A 26,396-nucleotide genomic window follows, 5' to 3' on the forward strand; every position below is an offset into this window, starting at 1 on the left:
TGGAAGACTAAATTGTTTGCTGAATGAGTTTTATTTTGGTATTAGATGTGTGCAGTGATATCGGGATATGTATGCGTTTGTGTGTTTGTGTACAGGCTTATCTCACAATCTCTCAAATATGTAATTAACAAGTGTTAATCTGGGATTTTCCACAGCAGGACAGATAAACTGGTTGCAGCAATAGCAGGTGCGTCAGCAGCAGTAAAGACATGACGAGACGGTAGTAGGAAGTGTAACGAATTCCATTCTTAATGTTGTTTATTGTCCGGTCAATAATACACTTGTGCATACAGTATTATTTCTCTATACGATTTCCATAGTTTTTACATCAAAAATCTTAAAAACTAAGACATCCAGGCAAAAGTAGATTTTATTCCATTCGTTGTAGTTGTCAGCATCGTTAGGATACAATACAAAATACAGACAGAACACTTTTATAGGCCTTAAATGGACGGTAATGCTTTAGAGGTTTACATTCTGTAATTTAAGCAGAAAAAAAACAACTTGGACGATTAGAAAACAAAGCTTTTACTAGCTGCACACATTATTATCATAATAATTTGCCTTACCATTTTAAAATATCACTTGGAGACTAAATGTATGTTTCACGGAGCACTGGCACATCTCATAAGCTGTATTAATAACTGTATGTAAAATGCTGCATCGGCTACACTATACTTAATGACTTTATGGTTGTTCCATATGACACGATCAATAAAATAAATATTTGGGTAACACGTGACAGTAACAAAGTGCTTCATATATACTGTAGCATCTGCATCCGTTTCCTTTATATCCACTCTCATTCTGAACAATACAAACACAATATAGTTCTGTTAAAGTTTCATATAGTATAATAATATGTAGTATATTATCCAACACAGTTAAACATTCACATATTGCACACTGCCCGCTGTTAGGTCCACATAATCCCACCTCTACTACCTATACTTTGCAGGTTAAAGACTGCAGACCAGTTGAAGTTGACCCTTGGAGCAGTTAAAATGTATAAAAACAAGTGGTAGGGTCCACCTTCCCACTGATGTTGTCTCATATATATATATACATGTTAATAACACTAAGTTAGAATAAGAAAAGAAGAAATCATATGGAAATCCGGTAACAGTGAGGAATAGATACAAAGCAGTTAATGAAATCATCCGGACAAAAGAATTTACTTGAGAAAATACGCTAAACTTAGTCAGTAGAGAACTTATGTTACATTCAGTGTGCCGGGTGGCTTAAAAAAAATACAGAACACAAAAACAAACTGCTTTTGTGGTTTTCTTCGAAACCACCAAGAGAATGTGAATGTATTTTAATAAATATCTAGTTCAGGATAAAATGTATTTTTGTAAATCTATGTCTTAATGGTGGATATATAACAAAGATTTCACTGTAGAATTGTAATAGCACACACACACTCAGGCTTAGAGAAAGAAATATTTAACGACAGGATGTTACTGAGAAACTGTCTTTCAAATAGTAGAGATACGACGACGGCCTGACAAGGTTGTTTTCTATGTAGCAGTTTTAGTCATTAAAGTTTTAGAAGGATATACAGTATGTAACTATACCACTGGTATAAAGCTATTTTGGCCATCTTTGATGCAAAATACATTTATTCTTGCCTCATGTCAACTTTACCAAAAACACATGGATACATAAAATCTATTTTTGGCCCAAAATTGTGCATTAAGGAAGTGTGTATGTGCTTGTGCATGTAAAAACAGAATGTGTGAATGTGTCTGCGTCGTGTGTGTTTATGAACTATGTACTCATCTCCATATGCGTGCGTGTGTGCGTGTGTGTGTGTTACCAGGCCAGAGGGGAGGCCATTCGTGGACTTCTGGGGCTCTTCTGATTTTCTGCAGCTTGCTGATCACTGAGAGCTCTCTTTGGTAAAGAAACAACAGAGTTTGTAAGCTCACATACATTTTAAATAGCTTTTGTGGAATATGCTGTTATGTTGCGTGTGTCTTTAGTTATGGTTAATTTATATATATATTTATATCTATATCTATATATATATTTATATCTATATCTATATATCTATATCTATATATATCTATATCTATATATATATATATCTATATATCTTTTGGGTCTTTAAGATGTTGGTATTTTTCTATGAATAAATAAATCTGATCTTGAAAGTGATATTCATTGAGGCTGCATGGAAAACTATTTGTGTTTGTGTAAACCGGAGAGAACTGAATGTGAACTGCTCTGAACGTTGTGCTCATATTGAGCTGCTGAAATCCAACTTTTGTTTTTCGAATAACTTGTTTCAAATTTGTTTCTGAAAATTCTTTGTTCGGATCTGGCCTCCTGAGGGGCCTGTCAGGCTGCAGCACAGTGCTGAATACTCAGTGTCAACATAATGATCCTGCTACTGTATGAAGCTCATTATTAGCACCGCAGCCTGGCAGACTCTCTCTCTACATCTTTGATGAAATCCACGCTGTGCTCATTTCTAATCACATTGCATGGGCCTCTTTCTAAAAACAAAACATTGGCAGAGTAGAAAATCTTGGACGTAATGAGAGTAATTCATCTGCAAGAAGTTTCATGTTTTATTGTTTGGTGGAAGGCTGAGAAAGAACTACAGAGGGCAACATGCATATCGTTTTGACTGTAACACTAGAGGTGGGACAGCAGGAATTATTTTAATAAATTAATACCTGAATCTTTCTTTCTCACCTCAAATTTGTCCATGAACTCAGCAAAGATACCAAAGAAGGCCTCAGTGTTTGTGGCTTTGCTGTCTTCTCCAAAGTAAGAAGCGGTTTTGCTGAATTCCTCCATAGCTCTCTGTTGCAGGGACTCCAGAGACTGGATTGCTGGATGACTGTTTTCCAGAAAGTTCTACGTATACTGGAGTAAAGGGGCACAACTGTTTCATCATCTCCTCTACTATACCTATTTCATTCTTCATCAGTGCTCCAAATATCGTAAAGGATACACTCATGACGACAGCAAAGCGGTCCTCAGCAGTCGCAGGCATCTTCTGACAAGCTGAGCGAATGTCCTGGATGGTTGTATGAAGGTCATTCAGATCCGATGTGATAGTCCTCAGGTTTACTGGAGACAGGAAATAGGAGAATGTAATCAAAAAACACAACTATAACCAATATTGAGCAAGTGTTCAGTAAATTTAAAATGTTATCGCTGTGGTGCAAAAGAAAATGTATCTACCTTTGACTGCAAGGGGAACCATAGTCAAATTTTTGGAAAAATCTAACACATCGGGGAAGTGGTGACATAACGACTTGACCAGAATATGTAAAAACGTTGACTTCCCATCCACTGTTTTAGTTGTGCTCAACTGCAGAGGACACAATGAAGTCATCAACTGTATAAACATAATACGATGAGAGAAAAAACACAGACTTCTTTGAAAAACATTTGGTCACACGGTTTGAATATGCATTAGTATGATGTACCTCTGTAAGGAAGTTGATCTTAAAGCCTGTAGTTTTGTTGGTTTTCGGCTGGCTGTTATTCAAGTAGTTCCCCATCGCCAACACAAACTGATGAGAGACAGAATGTAGCGAGCAGAATTGTAACTCATGTCAAACAACTACTTCATATACAAATGTTTGTGACAGTTTCAATTGCAACATGTTTTTGATCTCTCATATGAACTCATGGATAATGCATTTTTCATATATTTTCTTGATGTCTTGCTTCACTTCAAAGTCAAAAATCCATAAAAATGGATTCAAGTTCAAGAAAAAAGAAAAGAAAATAAGTTTGTCAATGTACTTGACTGTTTATCTGATTAAAAACGTTTGTGCGGTGTGTCTATAAACAACATGTTCTTGTACTTAACAGCAGGCTACCTCTAGTATCTTAGCGAGCTTCTTGCTCGTCTTCAGCTCGATCGAAGCCTTATAGAGACAGTCGTACGCGCCCCTCAACTCCTCCGTCTTCTCCTGCAGACAGCACTTGAAGAGGAGGCACTGCAGGCGGGTCTTGTACTCTGGTACTGATAACAACTGATGGATAACACACAAAACAAGCAAAGAAGTGAGTGGTGATAAACGCAATAACGGCATATGGACAATGTAAGACACAGTAAAACCCACCCGTCCAAACCCTGCCAGGACTATACCTGCAACACAAACTGGTCTGGCTCACTGAGTTTGCTGGCGTCCTCTCTGTAACATTCATACTTTTTGACCTCTTCTGCATCAGGGGCATACAGCAGCAGCTGTTTGATGTGGGCCGGCTCCAGCCTATCAGTGACCATGTTCATCAGCACCTGGCACAGCTCACCGGGAGACAGCTTCAGGTGGGCTATCAAGATGGCTTAATGTTGAAAGGACAATAAACAGAAATTGTGAATTCCTAATTCTGAACCATATATGACAGCATTAATCTGGGTTCATGAATATTGGAAATATGTAATAATATACCATGTTATACTTACAGGCATTGTAGGCCTTCTTATGGGACAGGATTTCAATCACATCTTTCTTTCTGAACGTTTCTGTAAGCGATGGCTCTGGAACAGGCACTAAAAATGGGATCAGTGTTAGTAAAATGCCCCAGATGTTAGGAAGGCACAAACAGACAGTAGAGAGAGAAATGGGAATAAATATTTTGTGAACATCCTACATTTTTTTCAGCAGGTTTGGAGAAAATTACAAGGAGCACAAGTGCAGAATAACAAACTTGGATCCCACAATTACAGTCAAAAATGAGTAAAATGATAGGAAAAGTAATTTTAAAAAGAGCTGGGGATTCATGGGGTGTTGCCTTTTTTTTTAGATCAGTCAGACAGAATTCAGCGGTGAAATACCGTATATTTAATGACTAAATAATCACACCACAAGGAAGCAGAGATCCTAGAACTTGATAATGATGTGCTGCTAAGAAATAATGATGCATGTTGTCATTCTGATTAAAATACTGTATTTGTAGCACATGAGTGGGGCTTAATGATAATTCTGGAATGCTTTAATATAGTCTTATGATTTTCCACAGTGCCTCCATTTAAAGCACTGCAGATATGCATACAGCCACTTGTACTCACAGGAGCTCTTCTGTGTCCCAAAGTGCAGCTCCAGATCCAGATACTTCACCATGTCATGCAGTTTGTCATAGTCAGAATTTGCTCCTAACTACCAAAGACATGCAAAAATGGTGAATTACAATTTCATGACTGTTAGTTCATTTTTCATTTGGAATGAATGAGGCATCAGCTCCCCAAGTCCAAACCCCACAAAGCTCACCTGTCCCCAGATAGTCCCCTCTGAGTTTTCCACCTGCTCCCAGCGTAACCTCTTCACACTCATGTGGTTGGAGTCCATTCTGGAGAGCGAAGGCCTGGGCAACGGTGGAGGGGAGCAGGGCGGGGGCAACGGTGGAGGCGGAGGGGGCTCCAGGTGCTCTGAAGGGTCAGATAGCGAGTGCGGGAGGGACTGGGGCTGGTTTTGGCCATGGGATTGCTTATGGTGGGACTGGGATTGGGGCTGGTGTTGCTGCTGCAGCAGGTGATGTGAGGGCTGGGACTGCGAGCGGGTGGCTTGGGTGGAGGGCTGGACTTGGTGGTGTTGGGGCAGAGGCTGGAAAGAGGAGAGGGTGGGCTGGTGTGGCTGAAGCGGCTGAAAGGTGGAAAGAAGAGGCTGAGGCCTGTGGGGCTGCTGGGGAGGGTGGATTACATGAATCTGGTGTTGGTAGTCTTGCGGAGGTGGCTGTGGGGTCATATGGTGGATGTGGTGGATCTGAGGTGCGCTGGAGTGGTGATGGGTCTGCTGGATAGAGTGGGGTCTTTGGGGAGAGGGTTTGGTGGGCTGGGGGTGATGGGTTTGGTGGATCTGCTGTTCTTGGTGTCTCCCTTGCGGTGACACTTGGGTCTGATGATGACCTTTAAGGCTTTTCCGACTCTGATGGGAGTGGCTGTCCCGGTTTAGCTGAAAAGGGAGGGAGGCAGGCTCCTGCTGGGCTTCATGCAGAAGCTCTGTGGAGGAGTGGTGGGGCTTGGTTTGGTGCATCTGGTGGGCTTGATTGAGCAACTCTGTGGAGGAGTGGTGGGGCTTGGCTTGGTGCATCTGGTGGGCTTGATGGAGCAGCTCTGTGGAGGAGTGGTGGGCTTGGGGTTTGTGCATTTGATGGAGCAGCTCAGTGGATGAATGGTGTGGTTGTCCCTGATGCATCTGGTGCGCTTGATGGAGAACTTCGGACGAGGAGTGGTGGGGCTGCATTTGCTGCATCTGGTGACCTTGGTTCAGAACCTCTGTTGAGGAATGATGGGCCTTGGTTTTGTGCATTTGGTGGAGCATTTCCGATGACGAGAAGTGGGCATGGGCTTGTTGCATCTGCTGGAGCATCTCAGCAGATGAATTGTGGGCCTGGGATTGTTGCAACTGATGGAGCATCTCGGTAGAAGCGTGATGGGCTGGGGCTTGGTGCATCTGGTGAAGCATCTCCACAGAGGAATGGTGGGCCTGGGGTCTCCTGCCCTGATGACTTTGGTAGATGCCCTCAGCATATTGACCTTGTTGGCTTGGGTGGGCTGTTGGTTGGGGCGATGCCTGGTGTGGAGGTGGGGCTGAACGGGACTGACGTCGGTGGTGATGACTCTGGTGGGCCTGTTGCTGCTGTGCTTGATGCATCATATACAGCGGATGGTTAGCGTGCTGATGGGAGGAATCTGGAGAGGGGAGAGGGGGTAAGGACTGGTGGAGTTGTTGGGGAGGCAGCGGTGAGTGGGCTTTCTGCTGGGTTGGCTGGTTAGGCATCGAATGGTGACTCTGGTAAATCTGTTGCTCTTGAAATGCTTGTTGCTCCTCGTAGGCCTGACGCTCCTCATATGCTTTAAGCTCTTCATAAGCTTTTTGCTCCTGGTAAGCTTCGAGCTCCTCAAGTGCTTTTTGCTCCTTGTAGGCTTGACGCTGTTCGAACTCTTTTTGTTCTTGGTAAGCTTGGCGCTGTTCATATGCTTGTCTTCCTTGGTAGACTTGTTGCTCCTCGTACATTTGTTGCTCTTCAAAAGCTTTTTGCTCCTCATACGCCTTCTGCTCTTCGTAAGCCTGTCTCTCCTTGAACATTTTCTCCTGAAAGGCCTGTTGTTCCTGGTAAGCCTGCTGCTCTTGGAACAGTTGTTGTTGTTCTTCATAGGCTTTCTGCTCCTCATACGCCTGCCTCTCCTTATATGCTTGTTGTTGCTCCACATAGGCTTGTCTTTCCTGGTAGACTTGTTGCTCTTGGAAGGCTTTTAGCTCTTGTATGGTAGCATGGACCTGAAGGTCCTCTCTTGGGGGCAGCACTTTATGTAAGGAGTGCCGTTTAGGTAGTGGATTATTGCGGGGCGGAGGTGGGGGAGGGGGGCCAGATTTGCGGCGGATGGGCACATATGCTCTTGGGGAGTGTTCAGGGGTGTAGCTAAGCTGCTGCTGCTGCTGTTGCTGGTGCTGAGACTGAGTCTGTGCAGGTGTTGGAGGTGGAGGAGGCGGGTCATTGAACTGAACAGGCGGGGGTGGCGGAGGGGTCATCGGGGGTGGAGGGATGTGGTCGGAGGAGGAAGAGTAGGTTAGGGAGGAGGCATTCTCTTCTCCACTGCTGCTTTGAACATCACTCGGACTGCTGAGCTCTGGCGCCACAAATCCTCCATTTTCATCTTCGTCCACCGCCAACTCCTCTTCATTATTGTCGTCATCATCCTCATCTGGGAAGCCCATCTGCACAACATCCTGGCATTAACACCAATTACACTTCATTAGCCCTTCAAGGTCAAATTGGAACTTGTGAAATTCTTTTACACATAAATATGGTCATTTAAATAAACTGGGCAGGTTCTACAGGATCACCTGGCTATATTTATTTGCAAGAGCTGTACAAACATTGTTAGAACAGGAACATTTTTTGCCATACACTTATTGGGCAGACTTGACAGCTTTAACGGCTTCTGTCATCAACTCAGTTCACTCTTTAAAGGCTTCTCACATCAAAAGTAGTGATCAAGATGTCTTGGGGCAAATCATGTGTAAAAATAACTCATTTAGTTGGTGTGTGTTTGACCTGCCAAGGAATTTGTGACTTACAGCAGGTTTTAACGGTTGGGTGTGTTTTAAATTTTGAACGTGGCGCTGCTCTTTTGTTTGCATTTGGATAACAGAATGTGTATTTAATGATTCTTTGAGGTCAAAGTGATGGACCGTAAAACTTACCTGAAACAAACTATACAGGGAAAGAATGTTGCATGTGAGTCTACATTGCAATTTTATTTTTGCAAAAGATTATTCTCTAAACCTAGTTTTACTCTCAATCTTAAGTTTCACTTTGTCATATTTTACAGGAGAGTATGTTCTGTACCCGTTCTGTATGTGTATGTGTGTCAAGGGGTCTGTCCTATTTCACATTTGGACGCACAACCTACATACCGTGGGGAATCAGTTCACCATGCAGAATTAACCTGCTATCACCAAAAATGATGGGAACATTGGTATTTTCACAAGAACTGTACAGCTGATAGATGACCCTATAGGTGTTTTTCTTTCTACACCAAACAAAACGACCTATAAAATCATTTTCAACACACTGTTTGAGACTTGTCTACTGTTTGTTTCCTTTTGTAGAGTAGTAATTAAATAATTTGCAATGTGCAGCACAGATAAAAAGATTCAGATTGTTGAACTGATAACATCCGACTACATGCACACGATTACTAAAATAAACATCACTAGTCAAATGATCAGCTAATTCTTTATAAATGTCTCTTCATATCGAGGCTACAGACTTCATATTCATTCATAACTCTTAATTTACCTCCTCATAGTCGTTCTCCGGTGTCAGAAAGTCATCAATGATGGCCACCCTCTGTCCCAGCTGCTCGCTCAGTGCATCCAGAAAGCGATCTGTGTCTTCTGAGCGAGGTGGTTTAGAGAAGGTGTAACGCCGCTTGTTGCTGCGGACGCCGGGGGGAGTAGACAGGTAGTCAGGGGGCTCTGGGGATGATGGAGGGGGACTGTCCAGGCTGATGTAGGGGTTGGACTCCCCACTGGTCTGGCTTGTCAGCCCTGATGAATAGAACTGGGATTGGGGAGGGCTGGGGAGGGGCTCTGGCCAGCATGTAGGGGGTGGGGGGCCTTTTCGGCTACCTGAGATTAAGGACGAGACATTCAGTGTTATATAATGACGGCTAAATCTCTGTTAGGTGCAATGACTCTCTACTGTCTTTCAGATGTTTAAATAGAACAAATACATAAAGACTAAAAGTAAATAAATTCAGTAAAGTTTGGTTAAATTAGTAAACTGTTAAAAATTGTTGTTTTCCAACTAAATCTACAATAAACCACTAAAAATATCAACACACTTTCCCTTCTAGACAATCTGTAGAAGGTTTCCCAATCCCCCAGCCCCCCATTCGATTTTTAAAAAGCTCCAATAATGAACTAGATTTTACAAAGTAAATGTAACAAATTGTTATTTTGTCAAAAGTAAGAAGAGGCTTTCTCTCTACAATGGAAAATGTGAAAGGTTCTACACAAAAAGGTCAAACTTAAGACGTCTCTCAGAGGAGCTATACATTGCAGAAAACACTTTTTGGATTGAAAGGGGTCTTAAAATGTGTGTTTTCTAGTTCCACTTCCACCATCACCATATCCTCTTTACTGTATGCGGTTCAATGTTGTCAATATGGATTATATTAGACTCAACTTAAAAGTGCCTTCCTTCTACCTAACATGCCTGCAACCTAAGTAGATTGAATATGAGGGTATTCCTATCTCTCCCTCATATGTGAGCTCTACATCCATATCCCATGGTTAGACCAAATCAAGTCAAAGATGGCAACTTCTTAAAAAATAATGCTGTATCAAGGTGTGTGATGTCAGCTCTGACCTTTCCTACACAAGTCCTAATCTAACAAGCTCAATTTAAACTAATTGCAACACCCAGGCTGAGAAAATCTCCTCTATTCTGTGTATTTATGTACACAAAGTCACAAATATTCTTTCAATGCAAAATTTAAGGATATTCAGTTGAGTCAGAAATGGGTTGGCTACTTTTGGATTTAACATTTTGTTATTGTCCTTCTCTTCCATCAAAAACACAAACAGTACACACTTTCGCACACAATATATCCGCAAGGTATTCATTTTTTTTTACAGCGAGTTAAATATAATTCCAGCTGCTAAGAGTTTACTGTATACTTTAAGCTACCTGTGTTAGCATGTATTGTAGGGGAGGCTGTGCGCGAGGGAGGCTCCAGATCCAGCAAACTCTCGGGAGTGGGAGGAGGACGACTCTTCAGAGACTTGGACCTCTTGGATGAATACATGTTCTCCAGTTCAGCGTACACTGCTGACAGCTTGTATGGTGGAAATGTACAAAGAAACCAGAGTAAGAGTTGCCCTAATGATGAAGTGAATGGTGAATCCTACGTTGATATTTACTGTATGTTTTTTCCCATGAGGACTTTGGTACGTACATTGGTGAGGTTGTTGGGAGTCTCAGGAAGGGAAGTACCATCTCCTGACTGTCTCTCTCCTGGAGCCAACCTCATACCCGTCTCCAGCACTGTCTCTACACGGAGGCCTGAAGCAACCAGGTAACCGAGTTAGCTCTGGCTCATATACGGTGGCCAAGTTTGGCCAGGTGTTAGGAGGTAGCTGATTTGGGCTGACAGTTATCTCCGCCTATCTTTGGGCCACCAACCAAACTATAACTATTATTAAGTATATAAAATCTTAAAACCGTATGAACTAAACTAGTGTGAGCCACACTTGCCACGTAAAAGAAATTGGAAGCTGGAAACAAAAAGCTGTGTTTATGCTCTCAATGAGGATAATGTGAATGCTGAAAATAATAGCAATGGTGGTGATAAGAATCAAGGGTGTCATGGTGGCGCACACAATAATTCTGCATGGCGTTGCTGTTGCTATGGATTATAATGAAGATAATGAAGTTCTGTACCCATGCCCAAGTGTGTGCCAATGACCAGGTCATCAGAGCTACGTCCCCTCACACTGCTCCTGTACGTGGTCCCTGTCACCCTCATGGAGCTGCTACGTCGATGGGGCTCGGAGACAACCTCGGGCTCCGGAGGAGGGGGAGGAGGTGGTGGTGGTGGTGGAACTGGAACACACACACATATTGGCAATGCAGAGGAAGAGGCAAAGGTGTATGAAGGGCCCGAGCTGATTGCACTTAAAATATAACTCAAAACATGCGCACACACCTGGCGCTTTGTATCCAAGAAAGCGTGAGATCTTGCTCTGGCAGTGCTCCTGCTCCTCATACGTCAGCAGCTGGTAAACAAACTGCCAGATCACCTGTTTGGCTGGAGTATCCAGCACCGGGAACACATCCACGATCAGAGTGTCAACATTCCTGTTGCCATGGAAACACAGGCAAGGTGACAGAGATCGCCTGGCTTTCCAATCAGAGGTCAAAATTTGAGCTCGTGGAAATGGTCTCCCACGGGTGTGGCAAACTAGACACGAGATTAATTCTGTGTATTCCAATAGAAGCCCATTTTGTTTCCTGATTCCTGTGTTAAATTGTGACACTTAACCACCTTATTTTGATATATGTTTACCTCCAGAACGCATTTTTTTTACTGTAATTTACATGCCAATTATGGTTGAATATAAAAGCACATACCAGCACCAACACTACAACAATATAAACATATTCAGTTATAGCTCTCAATACTTTTTGTCCCCCTCCCCTTTTCCTTTTTTTGCACATCACTTCATGTCCATCTATCTCATCCCACTCCCCCTTCTCCTCCCCCTTAGCCTTTGCTCACCTGTGCTGGAAGAAGTTCTCCAGAGCCTTGCAGATGGTGTACCTTTCCTGGATGGTCAGCAGGTGTTCCAGCTGCTGTCCGAAGGTGCGGCCCTGAACCCGGATGCTGGGCGGAAGAATCTCTGCCACCCACTGCAGGGAGCTGAACACAGGGGAGCGGGCACGCTCTGTGGGAACGCCGCCCCCCGCCAGGTCCTGCTCTGCCAGGGTGAAAGTAGGCGGACCATCCTCCACTACCAGAGTGGGCATGGCACCACTGCCCTGGAGCATCGACACCACCTTCTCATGGGAGGACGTCCTACAGACAGACACATGGTAACGCATGGAAACACATGAACACACACACACTGCGACAAGCTTTTAACTGCATCTGCAAACTATGCTTTTAGAAAGAAGCTCAATCCCCCAATTTAAATTAGTTTGGCATTTATATTAAAAGCTTTTTGTATTCTGCAGATAACATGATATATCCTGTAATATAAAGAAAGTTTTATATTCTCAGGGGAGCTTCTTTATCATTGTTTGTCTTTTCACGAAACTGGTCTCCCAAATCTTTCCAAAATGAGATTTCCACTCAATTCAACAACTGCATGAGCTCTACAAACAACTAAATATCTCTAACAGGGGAAATATATCACCACATTTACCTGTGAATATAATCATTTTCTATTAAATTAGATTTAGAAACTGCACATTTCTATTGATACTTTTTTATTGAACTTGTGCACAAATTTGCAAAGAATTGATAAAATGAATGAGAGCTCAACCTCATGTCCAGTCCATTGAGAAACAGGATGCGGTCTCCTGGTTTAAGACCTGCCTTGTCTGCTGGGCTTCCTGCAGAACATAAAATAAGAAAGAGATGTCCGATTTGATCATTTCCTCATTACACGGACAGTACAGTGGAAGCTTTTGGAAGCTTTATGAAGAAAAAAAAAAACTGTTAAAAGGTACAAAGTTATTACAGCGTGATAACTAAAAGTACTCTCACACGACATCAGCTTGATAATTTACACATACACACGAATAATCATAATGAGTGAAATACACACACATTTTTTTTTACTTACCAGGGATGACAGAGTCAATCCACACTGGAGCATGGCCTCTTAGAGTGAAGCCAAAACTGGCGTTACCCTTACACACTCTCACTGTCCTAAAGAGAGAAATGTGAGCTTTGATTAATGACAGGACAGAGGAATAAACAGAGGCTGCATAAATTAAAAGAAAAGCAGGTTTTCACAAATATATATTTATATATATATATATACACACTAATATAAAATGATTAAAATACCAATAATAATTTTCCTACAGTTAAGTAATACATGGGCTACCATATAGAAACCCTGCTAGACTTAAGTAATATGACACAAAGGACACAAACTGTGCTTAAATAAGGGTGGTAGAATCCATGTATCACTATAGCTCATTGCACACAGTGCAGGGGCTGTAATCAGTTAAAAAAGTTATCTGCAATGAGACAAATGATGCAGTCTAATCTGGAGTCCAACTGCAGATTTCCATATTCAGTAGACTGCTTTAAATTCCCATGCTGCATGAAAAACCAAACTTAAATATGGACAGTATATCCCAGGGGAAATGTATAACATCCTCATAAATCAACCATAGAAGAGATAAGGGGCATTTTATTCTTACCGTTTCAAGAGATAGTGAAAAGATGTTTGTACTTATGTTGTTTACCATCATTTAATCCTGATGTGATCAGGATTTTGTTATCAGAGAACAAACTGTCATCAATTCATAAAGACACGACAAGAAACAATGTCACAGCAGATGAAGCGAGCAAGAGGAGAGGCATGACTGTCTAAATAGGTTTATGTTCCCATTGGCATTAATCTCTAAAAGGGTCTGTTTTTCACTTAACTCCTACTCATCTTAATTCACATAAATTCCATGCTACACAGGAAGACCTGTCACAGCAGTTCTCATGTAGAATGGTTATAAATTATCGTAAGAAAAGAGGAGATGCTATTTTAGGACAACGGGTTTTCTTTGAAAGCTAAAATGACATGGCACTGTGTAGCTGGTGTGAAAATGGGATGACGATGATGATGATGATGATGATGATGATGATGATGATGATGGGACTCCTGCTGATAAAAGGTCAAAACACGCAGGAACTAAAAAAAGACAGGATGAGCCAAGAAAATACTGTTGAACAAAAAATCTGCAATATGACACTTAATACAGACCTGCAGTTGGTGGTGGTGCCACTGGAGTGACCAGCTATGAGTGAGGTGGTCTTGCGCATGCCGCGGGCGGGGGGGACCACACCTTCCTCTGCGTGGGTGCGTGGCACTGAACTGGCGCGGGTGGACACCAAAAGGCGTTCGGAGTGATCCTCACTCCGACTGCGGCGAAGGTGGTTGCGGCTAGGGTCACTGAAGCTCCGCCCTTTGATCCGGCTCATCAGGCTCTGGGACACCACCTCATCAAAACGCTCCCGGTGCTTCTTGGGAATGAAGATCCTGGCGAACATTGTGGGATCAGACACAAACTCAGAAATAGGCTTTACTGAAAATCTTGACATCCAACAAAATCATATCAGAGAAGCATTCAGCCAAAAACCCCACAAAATCTAAAGTTATTCATCCTGATCTCTCAAAGCATCCATCGTCCAATGTATCCAAGAAAAAAACAGAGGGATTCTTGTTCCGACTACATATTGTTCCAGCTGCAGGATCCACTTAATTGGTTCAAAAATAGTTCAGTGCATATCCTCTCATGGGAGGGCCGAGGTAGGTAGAAGGGATTGGTCCAACATTAGTTTTTGTGTGTTTTAGTGGGTGTATGCATGTGTGTGAGAGAATGAAAGAGATAAAAGATGAGCTTCGTCTGTGTGGTCCTGTCACAGCAGCAGCTGCAGGTAAGAGTGTTCAGTATCAGTGACAGTTCTCTGCTAATACGCAGGAAAAAAAGGAAACTCAAAGCCAGAGCCACCTCTGTGAGAAAGTGCTCCTCTCCCCCTATCAGTGTTACTTTCCCCTCCCATAATCGACTCCTTATGCTGTTATCCTCTTAAGGAAAAACCCACCCTCAGATACTCTGAGATATCCGTTTGTGAGATTTAGGGTGTTCCAGGGCTGGGTTTGTAAGCGTAGTGCACCCACTTTCCTGCAGTCTGTTTTGAGTGCCGCATTAGAAAAGAAAGTATCCAGTCAATAAAAAGAAGATTGTAGTGTTGGCATCAAACTTGTCAAATAGGGCTTGTATTTAAGCTGCCTGAGACTTGGTCTAAAAATGGTATCGCTGCCTCTTCTGTGACAGAACATCAGCAAAACAATTTTATGACACTTACCACTGATGTTTTGTTCAGCTTTAAATGTCTACTCCTATTAAACCCCTTGTTTATATTAGGCCAATTATCTGCAAGAACAACACAGATACATAACAACAAATATGACCCAGATATGGAAGAATCATTGCCAATAACTGTTGTGAAATATGTTTCAGGCTACGATTTTCCTACAAATATAGGGCACCTTTTTTTCTTTCTCTTTAATCTGATGGCTCTGCATACACATACACGATCAAACTGCCGTCTCACACCCATGTACACACACCTCATTTGTCCATTTTCTATTATGCATACCCCCCCCCAATCCCGCCTATAAAATGATGCTGCCTCCATCCTCAACACAAGCCTCTCTCTATCTCTCTCACTTCGTCATAAATCTCCAGGGTACTTCCACTGTGCTCAGGAAAAACGAGTGCTTTGGTTTTTCAGAGTGCACCAGTTCCAACGTGCATGCAGACACACAGCACAACTCTTCGCTCCAACGCTACTTTTGAGAATAAGGCTCAGTGGTACAGTTTGGTTTTCAAAGCTGTCACAGTCCTTTTGCAGGTACATTTGGGAAACATTGTCAAGAGGCAAGGATTAGATGATTTGATAGTTTTATAAAAACATACAGAAAGTACTGTGTCTGAATTAAGAGTATTGCATAAGCTGAGCTGCTTCTTTTCAATATCTTACAATCCAAAGCTGAGGGAAGCCAACAAATATTTCCCCTCTGGAGAGTTTGTACCTAAACAACAATCGAATTCACTAAAGTTCACAGCCTTTTGCAAGACTGCTCACACACGTCAAAAAGCACGCCTGTAATTACAGCTATCAAAAAAACCTGGGGCCATATCCAAATTACATCAGTGTGCAAGTCTAACAAAACACTAACTTTGCAACTTTCATAAACCAGGTCATAAACTCTAAAGCTGAAAATCCAACAGCCCATGCTCGTTGCACATAAAGATAATGAATTGAATCAGCTACATTTCATCATATAAAGAGTAAATCACAAGGCAGACTTTCTGCTTCGCAATCAATGCGTCAGTCTTGTGTCCAATTGACACACTTTCACCTTATTTATGGCTGTATTTTGCAAGTGACATTGTCCCAAACAGCTTTAAGTGAACAGCACTTCAGCAACAGTACAGTTGGTACCATCCACAACTTCTCTTGGTCTGATACCTTGTGGAGCCATGCACACACATGCAGTCACAAAATGGGAATCCAGAGTTAACTGCTGATCACTGAGTTTGAGTTTGTGTGTGCCATCTGATAAGCACACACGGTTTATTGTGAGTTAACCAATCTGTGGAAACACTGCTTGTGTCATAAGCAAGCTATATAAAAACAGCAACAACGGCGGCAGGCTATATCACAGAAAAAAAGTAAAATAATGCAATCAATTATGCTTTAAAAATGTTTTGAAGCTGTTTTTAAGCTTATCTTCAATAAGCACAATCAGTAGAAGCAGATGCTTCTGATGCCAGTATGTCGTCTTAACTCAACACTTACTTGCAATATCTCAACACAGAAAGAACAGACCTAAAAGATCTGTGCATCCTTGTGTTTCTTGATCTCACCACCACAATCAAAACTGTCAATCACACCATTTTATGACTGGAAAAGTGACTTTGACTCCTTGGCAGTATGTTACATTGTATTAACAACTATCTATATGTGTCAAAAAAAAAAGTTAATCCATTATATGTTGTTCCACAGGGATCAATCGTGGGTCACCTTTTGTTTTACCTCTATCTACAACTTTAACCCATCACACAGGCTGCATTATAACCACAATGATGATGATATACAATCATATCTCTTATGGATGATCTTGGTCCTATCAGTACACTCAAGAGTATTGTGGATGTGGTGCCAGGGTGAAAAACTAAACATGAAGGCTCATCTTGAAAGGATAATCACTTCCATTGATACAATTTCATCTGATCACTATGAAACCATTCATATAAATAAAAGCCAAGGGAAGTGGTGTATATGGGTGACAGTGATAAAGTGCTGCGTGTGTTTTTGCAGCAAAGTGTCAAAACTTCCCCAGGGGGCTGAAATGTGCTCATCTGTGTCTCCAGGCTATAGCAAGGGCCAGTTTTGTGTAACAAGTGTAGAACTACAACAACTCGAGTTAGAGACATAACACACCAACATAAATTGGTACAATCAGTAAAATAAAAAGGCGGAGTGGGTGACGAAGAAAGAAGTTGGTTAAAAAAAGTTGAAAGTCATGAGTCGATATGAAGAATGGAAGAAAAAAAATTGCAGGTCACCAGGAGTAAAATATGACAAAGTTGGAAACAAGGAAAGAGAGAAAGTGGAGAACTAGAGCTCTTTCTAGGCCAGGGTCATGCTACTATTGGGAATGAAGCAGGCAAGTATGTGCTTACAGGCGATGTAGGCCACAGAACTTTCCCAAACTACACTCATACGTCACAGTTGCTCAGACAAACGGCGGACAGGGAAAACTAAACTGAATGGGGCCATTTATTATGTATTTATGACAGTCACAAGGCCTGGCTCTATTGATTTCACCACCTCTTCGACATGCTAAGATTTCAGCCAAAGAATATTTCATTTGTCAAATCGGCCAAAATAAGTGAACAGAAACTTTACATCAGGGGTGTCAAACTCATTTTCACTCTGGGCCACATCAGCATCATGGTTTCCCTCAAAGGGCCGGTTGTAACTGTAAGACTGCATAACTGTAACTACTCCTGACATATTGTTAAATAACTGTCTCTGCTTTTGATTATTGTTTATTCAAGTGTAAAAATATTGTACATGCAGTTATATAAATGTAAAAATATATTTAGGCACATTTCTGTTATTATAACATAAATCATTTTAATTTAGGGTTAAGAAACCCACATTACTCTATCAAAGATCAAACTTTTAAAGAAAATAAAGACAAATATCAAACATAAGTTATTACATTAACTTTGTTCAAAGCTATTTTTGTCACCTCTCTGCATCACTAATGTCCCTCCCTGTCGTCGTCCCGTGCATGACAGCTACATCCAAGAGCTCCTCACTGAGAGTCAGGTCTTATAAACATGGATAGATGCTCTGTGTCCGTGTTGTCTGTGCTTTCATCAACAGCTAATGAAGAAGACGAGTACCTGCTCGTCTCTTAGCTAGCTGTGTTGTTAGATTGCTGCTAGTTCCTGAACTCGGTCTGCGATGGTGTTTCTTCACAAACTGACATTTGTAAAAGTCTGTATCTGGTCGGAGCACACCTGCTCACAGACCTTTAGCATGCACTGGGCTGTAGCTTGTGTAAATATATTCTGCTGTGATTGCAGTCTGCCTTTTAATTCTTGGACAATTTGATGTTTTTCTTGGAGGCTAAATTTAGCTCCGTGTTTGGTGTCAAAATGCCGACGTGAATTGTATCCTTCATCACCGACACGCATCATAACACTGAAGACAGACCTGTTTTTCTCCTTGAAGCACAGACATGTATTCGCTTTCCCATTTTAAATTACATCTTCTTCCCTCTGCATCAATTGTTCTCTTCGTGGACATTTTGGGATTATTTGTCGATCTTTTTCAACTCAATCACTTGTTGGAGAACCTCTTTACGGGCTGTTGCCTCTCCTGTCCACCTGTTGTGATAGTTTTAATGTCTGTACACAGACAACATGCTATCTCATAATTTCAACTTTCTATCTCATAATTTCGACCATGGGGATATTTTTATTTTCAAGTCCAATTTAAATTTTTTTTTTCCAAAATTAAAAAAAAAAAAAAAAAAATTACTTTTTTTGCTGGAGGATTCACGGGCCACATAAAATGACGTGGCGGGCCGGATTCGGCCCGCGGGCCTTGAGTTTGACACGTGTGCTTTACAGCTTTTCTCTGTTGAAGTTGGATGTAGGTCTTGGGATGCCCTGAATTATAAGGAGGGCGAGATGAGTTTATAATTAGGCCTGAAGGAGGACACAGTACACAGAGGGATGAATGACAATTGCAATCAGCTGGAAAACCGATTGCCAGAACCATTATTATCAGACCCACTTCTGATCAGCTAATTTCACAGCTGAGCCAGTCATCAATTTGCAAACACAAAACGTAGATGTAGACACAGAATTTAATTAAAAAGCCACAGACGGGCAAATCAAGAAAAACAGTATTTGTCAAACTCTTGTGTTTTGCAAGAATCTTGCAGTTTTCTCATGATATTTCACAGTTTCACATGCCAACGAAAAAGTGTAAAATAATCACCAATACAAACTTCAGAACAAACACACAGAAAATATTTGCAAAACAATACTTCAGCAACTTCAGATACAAGTCAGCACAAACAACAGAAAGCACAGTGAGCGCTGCTGAGATCAAAAGAAAAGTGCCATACCGAAAGTGTCTGGAAAGGCTTCTATCCCTTCCCATGGCTCTTCGGGGCTTTGAGGAAGCGCCTGTGCTCAGTTAAGCAATGCAAATGCTTCTCATCTATCTCAGTGAGTCCCCATCTAGTCTGAACGAACAAACTCTCCCGGACAAAGGGGAAAGAAGAGAAAGATGATAAAAGGAAGGTGTCCTGGATCTCAAAAGCGTTTGCTGCAGGCTCGAAAAGCAGCCAGAGGAAGAAAGAGACAGAACGAGAACGAGGGAGTGAGCAAACTGTGAGAGTGGATGTGGCTCACATCCCTCCACACCTCCAAAACATCCTCAGGTAGCATCATCAGCTGTTTGGGGCTGCACTCTTTCTTTGTGCCCATCTTTTGTCCCCTTTTTCCTCCAAAGAAGCCAGGGTCAAGTCAGGTCACCGCAGGGAAGTCTGCTCGGTCACAGTTAAAAGGATAATCCTCGTCACTGAGTCGTCCTTCATTTGGCAGTAAGAGGTAGTGAGTGACACATTTTCTCTTCCCTCAGTGGAGGAGGAAGGAAATAATGAGATGAACAAAGGAGTAAGTGAGGAGGGAGAGATGAGAGAAGTGGAGAGGAGAGCCTCAGCGGAATTTCATAGGCAGGTCAGCACAATGGCTGTGTGAGTCTGTGTGTGGGTGTGTGTGTGTACAGAAACTTTGTCACGTCTGTGCGACATCTATCAAAATGTCTCCAGACATTTCCAGCCCAAAACAACTTGACTGACTCGTAAAACATTTGTAAGACAGAAACATTCTGGTATTCAAATATTAATGACAAAAAAAAGAAAACACTGCACTGCTCATGGGTTGAGAATGCATCAGTCTAATAAATTCATGTCTTTGTAGTCTATATACAGGTTGAATATGAGGCAAAAGGCCTTCAGTTCACTATAATTACATTCAATTACCATAACACAACAGGACCGCAAGAACACAACAGCGACTAGATGTTCCAATATTGACTCTAATGACACTCCAGATACATCATCTTTTGCAGAGCTTTCAAGTGTTCAAGCATTTGCTAACCCCTGGGTTTCAGAGCCATTTAAATCAACACTGGCAAATGTGTCAGAAACCTAAGAGAGAATTTATTAAAAGAAGTAGGCTGCTTAAAAATAGAACACATCCTGTGGGAGGGCGAGGCAAATCGGCGAGGGGACAGAGACAGACTGAGCAGAGCACGGCCCAGCTGGTCAAGTTTTACAAGAAAATACAGAAGAAATAACTCGGTAAACTGTTAAGCACACCTCACATCCTCTGACCACTCACGGACTGAAGTGGGGTGGGTGGAGAGTTTTCCTATGCGAGTGTGACTGTCACCAGAAGTGACAGTGATTGAGGTGGAAGGAGAGAGACTGGCAGATAGGCAGACAGAAATAGGGGGAGCAGACAGCGGATTAATGAAAGAGGGAGATTCAGCCTCAGTGGCAGACACATCGATTCTCCACACCTCAAACCACAACAATGGCATCCAGCTCATGATGAACAACTTTGGTGTCCCTCTTGTAATGTATTTATGCATGTTTGTTGTATTGCATTGTAATGTGTTGCATTGTGCTGTAAAACAGTGCTTGGTGAAGCATTGTGTTGATAATATTAGGCCATTCATTTGTAATAACCTGCTCGCGGACTACAGACAAAAATGAGCTCTCTTGCCAACTGTGGCACATTTTTTTGAAATATAAACTGAAATATTGATTAATGCGCATTGTCCCTGGTAAATAAATAAATACTGGTGTTCCTGCTGGTAGGTTGGATGCACAACTGTTAGCATGGCAGAGACTAAAAAAAGCTGCCTTGAAGCATGTCTATCAAAAATATAATCAGCAACACATGTCCCCCAACAACAGCGAACTCCAACATTACATTTCTTCCCCAAATGTCTGAGACATTTCATTGTCAGCAGCAGCCATTAACACCAACACCACCCTGCGGCCTGGCTCATGGACAACCTGGAAGCAAAACTCCCTCAGGCTCCGACCACAGAAACATGTTCACCAGATAGAAGCGCTGTTTCAAACCTGGAATATAAGATAAGGACTTTCACAGGCTAATCGGCATAAACGAACATATTGCTGCACAAAACAGCACTGATAATGACAACACAATGACGCAGCAGGCAGAGGAAGGGAAGATGAAGAACTTTGCATATCAAAGCATGTCAAGATTACAGTGCACCTGATCTTGACACAACAAAATTAAAGTATGGGTGCTACAGCTATCTGAAGTAAATATATGTAATCTAAAGACAGACTCAGGCTCCTGTTGGGAGAGTAACTGTACTTTTCTCAGTGGCTAGAGGTGAGGGAAGCAGCAAAAACAGTTAGTCCTCTGTGGATACAGCTAATGCATATTTAATGAGCCTCCTGTGCAGTACAAAGCATTTTCACAGGCAGCTTATTAAGGAAGGAAATGTGCTATCAAAGCTGTGACAGAGACAGCTGTGTCAGAGGAAACTGAGATGGCTGGACAACCGCTTTGTTGTTTGGCAGGAAGGAGAACGAATTACTCCCCAAAAACCAGTCACCAGAAAAACTCAACGAGAGTTGATTTTTACAAGACTGATACCATAGAGCGCTTTAAAAACACTGCAGGTTACTTCATGATCGATCAAACAACTTATATAAACTTGATGAGCAGTTACATGCTACAAAATCTGCAACTGTACAATGCCAAAGTATTTCTAAGTACTCACCTGAGGCAGCAATTCATCATTTCCTCCCACATAGACCTTCAGTGCAATGACTGCATGCATGTGTGTGAGAGAAGCAGTGCTGTGGGCACCCAGTCTAAGCATCTGCATGTTTTTCTGTTTTGGTATGTGTGCATATCTCAACCAGCAGCAGCAGCAAACTGGCTGTTGCAGCTAAGAGCTGTATGCAGAGGAGGGAATAAAGAGCATCCAATGATGAGAAAAATGGTGCGTGCATCAAAGAGTGTATCACAGCTGACAGGGAGAAATGGGAAAGAAAGAGACCAACAGGGAGAAAGTCAAAGTGAGAGAAAGTGAGAGGAGGTGGGGACTGAAAGAAGAAAAAAAAACGCAAGTGCATGCAGAGGTATTGAGTTTTGGGTTTTGATTTTCCAATCAATGCTGATGAGGAAGAAATGCAATATTCTGAAGTGAATTTCTAACCATATTGTACCTGAGAGGGGAGACACAGAACAATTCTAGCACCCAAGGGCAGCAGTCAGTGCTTGACATCAGGGCAGTTATTCATATGTGCTCCTGATGTACACCTCTACCGCATTTCACAGCAAAATGCTGAGAGGGGGAGTTCCTAAATGATTGATTTCACAAGGTAAGTAAGGAGCTTTTGCTCCGTCTCTGTGCCCTTATTGTTGTGTAAAGTCTGTGCAGTGAATCCTTTACACACAACAGAATAGCAGTCTACCGAGTGCACTTTTACAAGCGTTCTCAAAAACAATAATTATGAGAAAACAATTTGAAATGTACAACACAGCTAGGACGTTATCTGCATGGGGATTTCAGTTAGCCTTGTTGAATATTATTTTCCACAAGCCACTAAATATAATAAATCATAGATGGCCGATTGAGTTGCGTCTTTGCGTTTCAAAAAAAGTTAACCATTCATTGAGACGCACAGTTTGGATTAGTTAAAATGTCTTGCTGGGCTGTCAATAAACTGTGCTCCTATGTTTTGTTAACGTTTTACATAGAAGCACATAACGCATACCCTATGAGAGTTCAGACTGGAAACAGCACAGCAGGTTAAAATAGTAATGCTTGGTCCTGGTTGCATCACTGGCAGTGACAGATATCCAAACAAGATGAAAGCCACCTATGTAGCAGAACTTTGTTTTTATTTTGCAGAGGAGTCTGTTTTAGTGCGGGGGGGGGGGAGGTCCAGTTTTAAGAAATGCTCTTGTGTCTGACAAGGCTTCTTTGATCACTGCATGAGAAGGACTAAAAAGACTGGTTAGTCACGCAGACTCTAAACAAGACACACAACAAGACGCACAGACACGTTTGACGTTAAGTCTGTCTGAGCAACCGATACCTGACATTGTCGATCAGCTGTTGATGCTCCTCTGTGATCAAGATGTCGGGCAGGGCCTCAGCCAGACTGTCCACATCCCTCTCGGCAGCGTACTGCTTGAGCACATCAAACAGCTGTTCCTTCACATCTGGCTCCTCTCCTAGCACTTCCTCCACCTGATGGGTAAATAAACGCATGGACATTAATAAATGCACAAAATACCAATGAACATGAACACAAAATTACAAACACCTATTTCAGACGCACTCTCTTATTGAACTCCATGGCCTTGTGGGCTCGACTCTCCCTGATGCTGTCCCCGCTCTGTGACAACACCCTCATGCTGCTGCTCAGTCGCTTGGGCCGCCGGGCCATACTGAGGACGCCCAGACGCAGAGGCCGACCCTGAGCTGCTTTGATCATGGCTGCTGCTGTTTCGTGATGCTTCACTGGGATGCCGTTGACCTCAATGACGTAGTCCCCGGCCTTGAGGCCATTGCGACCAGCGGGACTGTTGGGCATGCAGTCCTCCACCATCAGAGGGCTGTCTCCAATGATGGTGAAGCCAAAACGGCCGTCGGGGCCGGGAGCGACGTCAATCTGAGGAGGGGAAAAACATGGATGTTTTCATCTGAATGTTATGTGCGTTTTTTCCCACCAATAAAAAAAGAAAAAATGCTAAATATGGAGCACTGGGTGCCAGTTTACTTGTTTGATCCGTGACACCACTCCGATGCTCGGTGGCACCGTCTTGAGGGTCTGAGCCAGAGCGACCAGTGCTGGTGTGCTGAGGTTGGTCACATCCTGGCCCTCGATGTCCACCACCTGGTCCCCCGGCTGCAGGCCAGCCAGGTAGGCACTACTGCCCTCCACCACTGACAGGATGTAGCTGGGCCCAGTGCCACCCAGTCGGAAGCCGAACGCCTCAGGCCAGTTCTGATTGGTGGCTGGGAGGCCGAGGTCTGGAGGATGGACAGAAGATGAAACTTGGAAAAAGGCCCAAGTACATCGGTTTTAGACTTTAACAGGTTTTTAATCGGGAGCTGAAATGTTTTACTGCTTGTAGGATATGTATGTTGTATTAGCATGTAGGAACATTGCTAATCTGGTGCAAGCTGCTCATACAAAGAAGCAGGTGGTGAGCTGTAAAATGGAGGTCAAGCGGTGCGTTGGTTTAAATAGGGCATCTCAGTGATGGAGCTGTAGCAGTAGGAACACGAGTGTACCTAATGAAGCCACACATGAAGACACAGAAGTCAAGTCAAAAAGCACGTTTAGATAGATAGATTTGTTTTTCTGAATGACAGTAAAAGGAAAGAATAAAGTGAAGCAGGTTATTTCTGACTGTTGGTATCTAGTCCACATGAACCGCTGGCCTTCCCCTGGTCACTGGCCTCATTCTACTGCAGCAGAGAATGTCCCAACAGGCTGACTTTACTTTATCTCCGCTCATCTAGATATGTTAAAGACATATGATATTATAGGGACCCACTTTATGATAGGATATTGTGGATCACAAAATGAAAATCTACACAACCTTTGTGCTTGTGGATATTTTTGTTTAATTTTGTTTAGTTATTATTTCTTTGCATTTTTTTTTTAACATTTGTATTAAAAGAATACTTACAGTTAAAAGGGCAAAATTAGAAACTTCACCGGATACGATTTCAGTGTAAAAGCAGAAAACACCTGAATATGTTATTTTATGAAATATGTTTGCCTCAAGTCAAGGCAGCACTGCCACTCCCATCAAGAAGGATTTTAATTGAGTCTCAACGTAAGACAAACTGTCTCCACGGTGCAAATTTGGAAGGGAAAATTTGACGGAGCACATTTTTCTAAGATACATTATAAAACTGCAGATACACAAACAATTGCATAGAGTCATCCATCAAACCAGCAGCACCAAACTGCTCCGTCTCCATCTTTCTATGCCTCTGATCATTACAAAAAGAAAAACAGAGGAAAAGTGAGACAGCCGGAGAAACACTAAATTAGAGACGCGAAGAAAGAAAAGTAACAAACAAGTGCGACAAAAGTGCGAAAAAAATAAGTCTGTCGAAGACTTTGTAAAGAAATGTAGAAATGTCTGATCGGCTTCAATGCAAAATAAAAAGACAAATGAGATTTCACTGGAGCACAGGGCTTAATATTCATGGTGAGATGTGGCTGAGTGAATAAAACATACATCACATCCAAAGACTCACAGAGAGCCACAGAATGTGGTGTCAGCTCGCTGAGAGGAAACATCAAACTGCAGCTGATTACTAAAATAGATTGGGAAATCACTGACATGGAAGCTGTGGATCATAATCTTTTCACTCAAGAGGATTGTCAAGACTTCTTTCTGCAACCCAGTTACACAATGTCAGCTTTCGCTCTTCTCTTCATCTTACCTCCAGCAGATGAAACAGTTCAGGAACATCAAGTTTAAAAAAAAAAAAAAAAAGACTACTATTCAGAGAAAGAGACTTACAGAAATCTTTGGAGGCACTCCGGGTTCCAGACTTGCTCTGGCGCAGGGAGAAGCGGCCCTTCCTGCTCAGGAAACGCCTCATTCTCGCCCGGCTTGCGGCGGGGCACGTTCCAGCCAGCCTCTCTTCGCCCCCGGGCTGGAGGTCGATGCAGCCAAAGGGTGGCCTCGGACACCTTTGTGCTGCTACTCAGCTGAGCTCACTGCCACCAAAAGCCCTCTTACCCAGCTCGGCAAATCAAGTGTACCTAAAAAGGTCACATCTGTAGGGTATCTGGGCCAATGCCTCCCTCTGTTCTCAATCGGAGAAGCAGCGGTCTGCAACTGAGGAGAGGGAGGCCGGGGGAGAGCGTCTCAAAGTCAGGCTCTCCATCGTGGGTGAGGCGGTCCAGCCTCAGCCCAAACCCTGTGGCTGAGCGATGATCAGAAAACTGGGACACGCTCACTTGGTCCTGAAATGGTTCTTTGCAAGA

General features: G+C 42.6%; 1 protein-coding gene across 5 annotated transcripts; it reads right to left on the bottom strand.

Annotated features, from left to right (window-relative positions):
- Positions 1-243: 243 nt before the first annotated feature.
- grid2ipa (glutamate receptor, ionotropic, delta 2 (Grid2) interacting protein, a) lies at positions 244-26,396 on the bottom strand. Of its 5 annotated transcripts, none has more exons than XM_031872070.1 (23): positions 25,927-26,395; positions 24,159-24,412; positions 23,718-24,050; positions 23,472-23,626; positions 13,977-14,252; positions 12,831-12,916; positions 12,528-12,597; positions 11,762-12,058; positions 11,189-11,340; positions 10,924-11,085; positions 10,439-10,545; positions 10,171-10,318; positions 8,776-9,107; positions 5,241-7,688; positions 5,042-5,129; positions 4,436-4,522; positions 4,118-4,314; positions 3,846-4,001; positions 3,447-3,533; positions 3,199-3,328; positions 2,966-3,084; positions 2,704-2,868; positions 245-1,896 (listed from the first exon to the last, which is right to left on the bottom strand). In XM_031872070.1, the coding sequence occupies exons 1-23, from the start codon at positions 26,006-26,008 to the stop codon at positions 1,816-1,818; spliced, it is 6,012 nt and encodes a 2,003-aa protein (XP_031727930.1). In that variant the 5' UTR covers positions 26,009-26,395; the 3' UTR covers positions 245-1,815. The 5 variants fall into 5 exon arrangements, with proteins under 5 accessions (XP_031727931.1, XP_031727930.1, XP_031727929.1 ...); XM_031872069.1 differs by having other exon boundaries at positions 5,241-7,700; positions 25,927-26,394; XM_031872071.1 differs by lacking the exons at positions 10,171-10,318; positions 10,439-10,545; positions 10,924-11,085 and having other exon boundaries at positions 244-1,896; positions 5,241-7,700; positions 25,927-26,396.

Source organism: Anarrhichthys ocellatus, unplaced genomic scaffold (genome assembly GCF_004355925.1).
Source record: "Anarrhichthys ocellatus isolate YVR2014 unplaced genomic scaffold, GSC_Weel_1.0 scaffold62, whole genome shotgun sequence".
NCBI classification, from domain to species: domain Eukaryota; kingdom Metazoa; phylum Chordata; class Actinopteri; order Perciformes; family Anarhichadidae; genus Anarrhichthys; species Anarrhichthys ocellatus.

Bases quoted from the DNA above. Each gene is read 5' to 3' on its own strand.
- grid2ipa (XM_031872069.1), bottom strand. From the start codon at position 26,008: ATGAGGCGTTTCCTGAGCAGGAAGGGCCGCTTCTCCCTGCGCCAGAGC. The intron at 11,086-11,188 runs GTGTGTGCGCAT...TGTGTGTTCCAG, and splicing joins TCTTGGATACAAAGCGCCAG to TTCCACCACCACCACCACCT. The intron at 2,869-2,965 runs GTATCCTTTACG...CAGTATACGTAG, and splicing joins GCTTTGCTGTCGTCATGAGT to AACTTTCTGGAAAACAGTCA.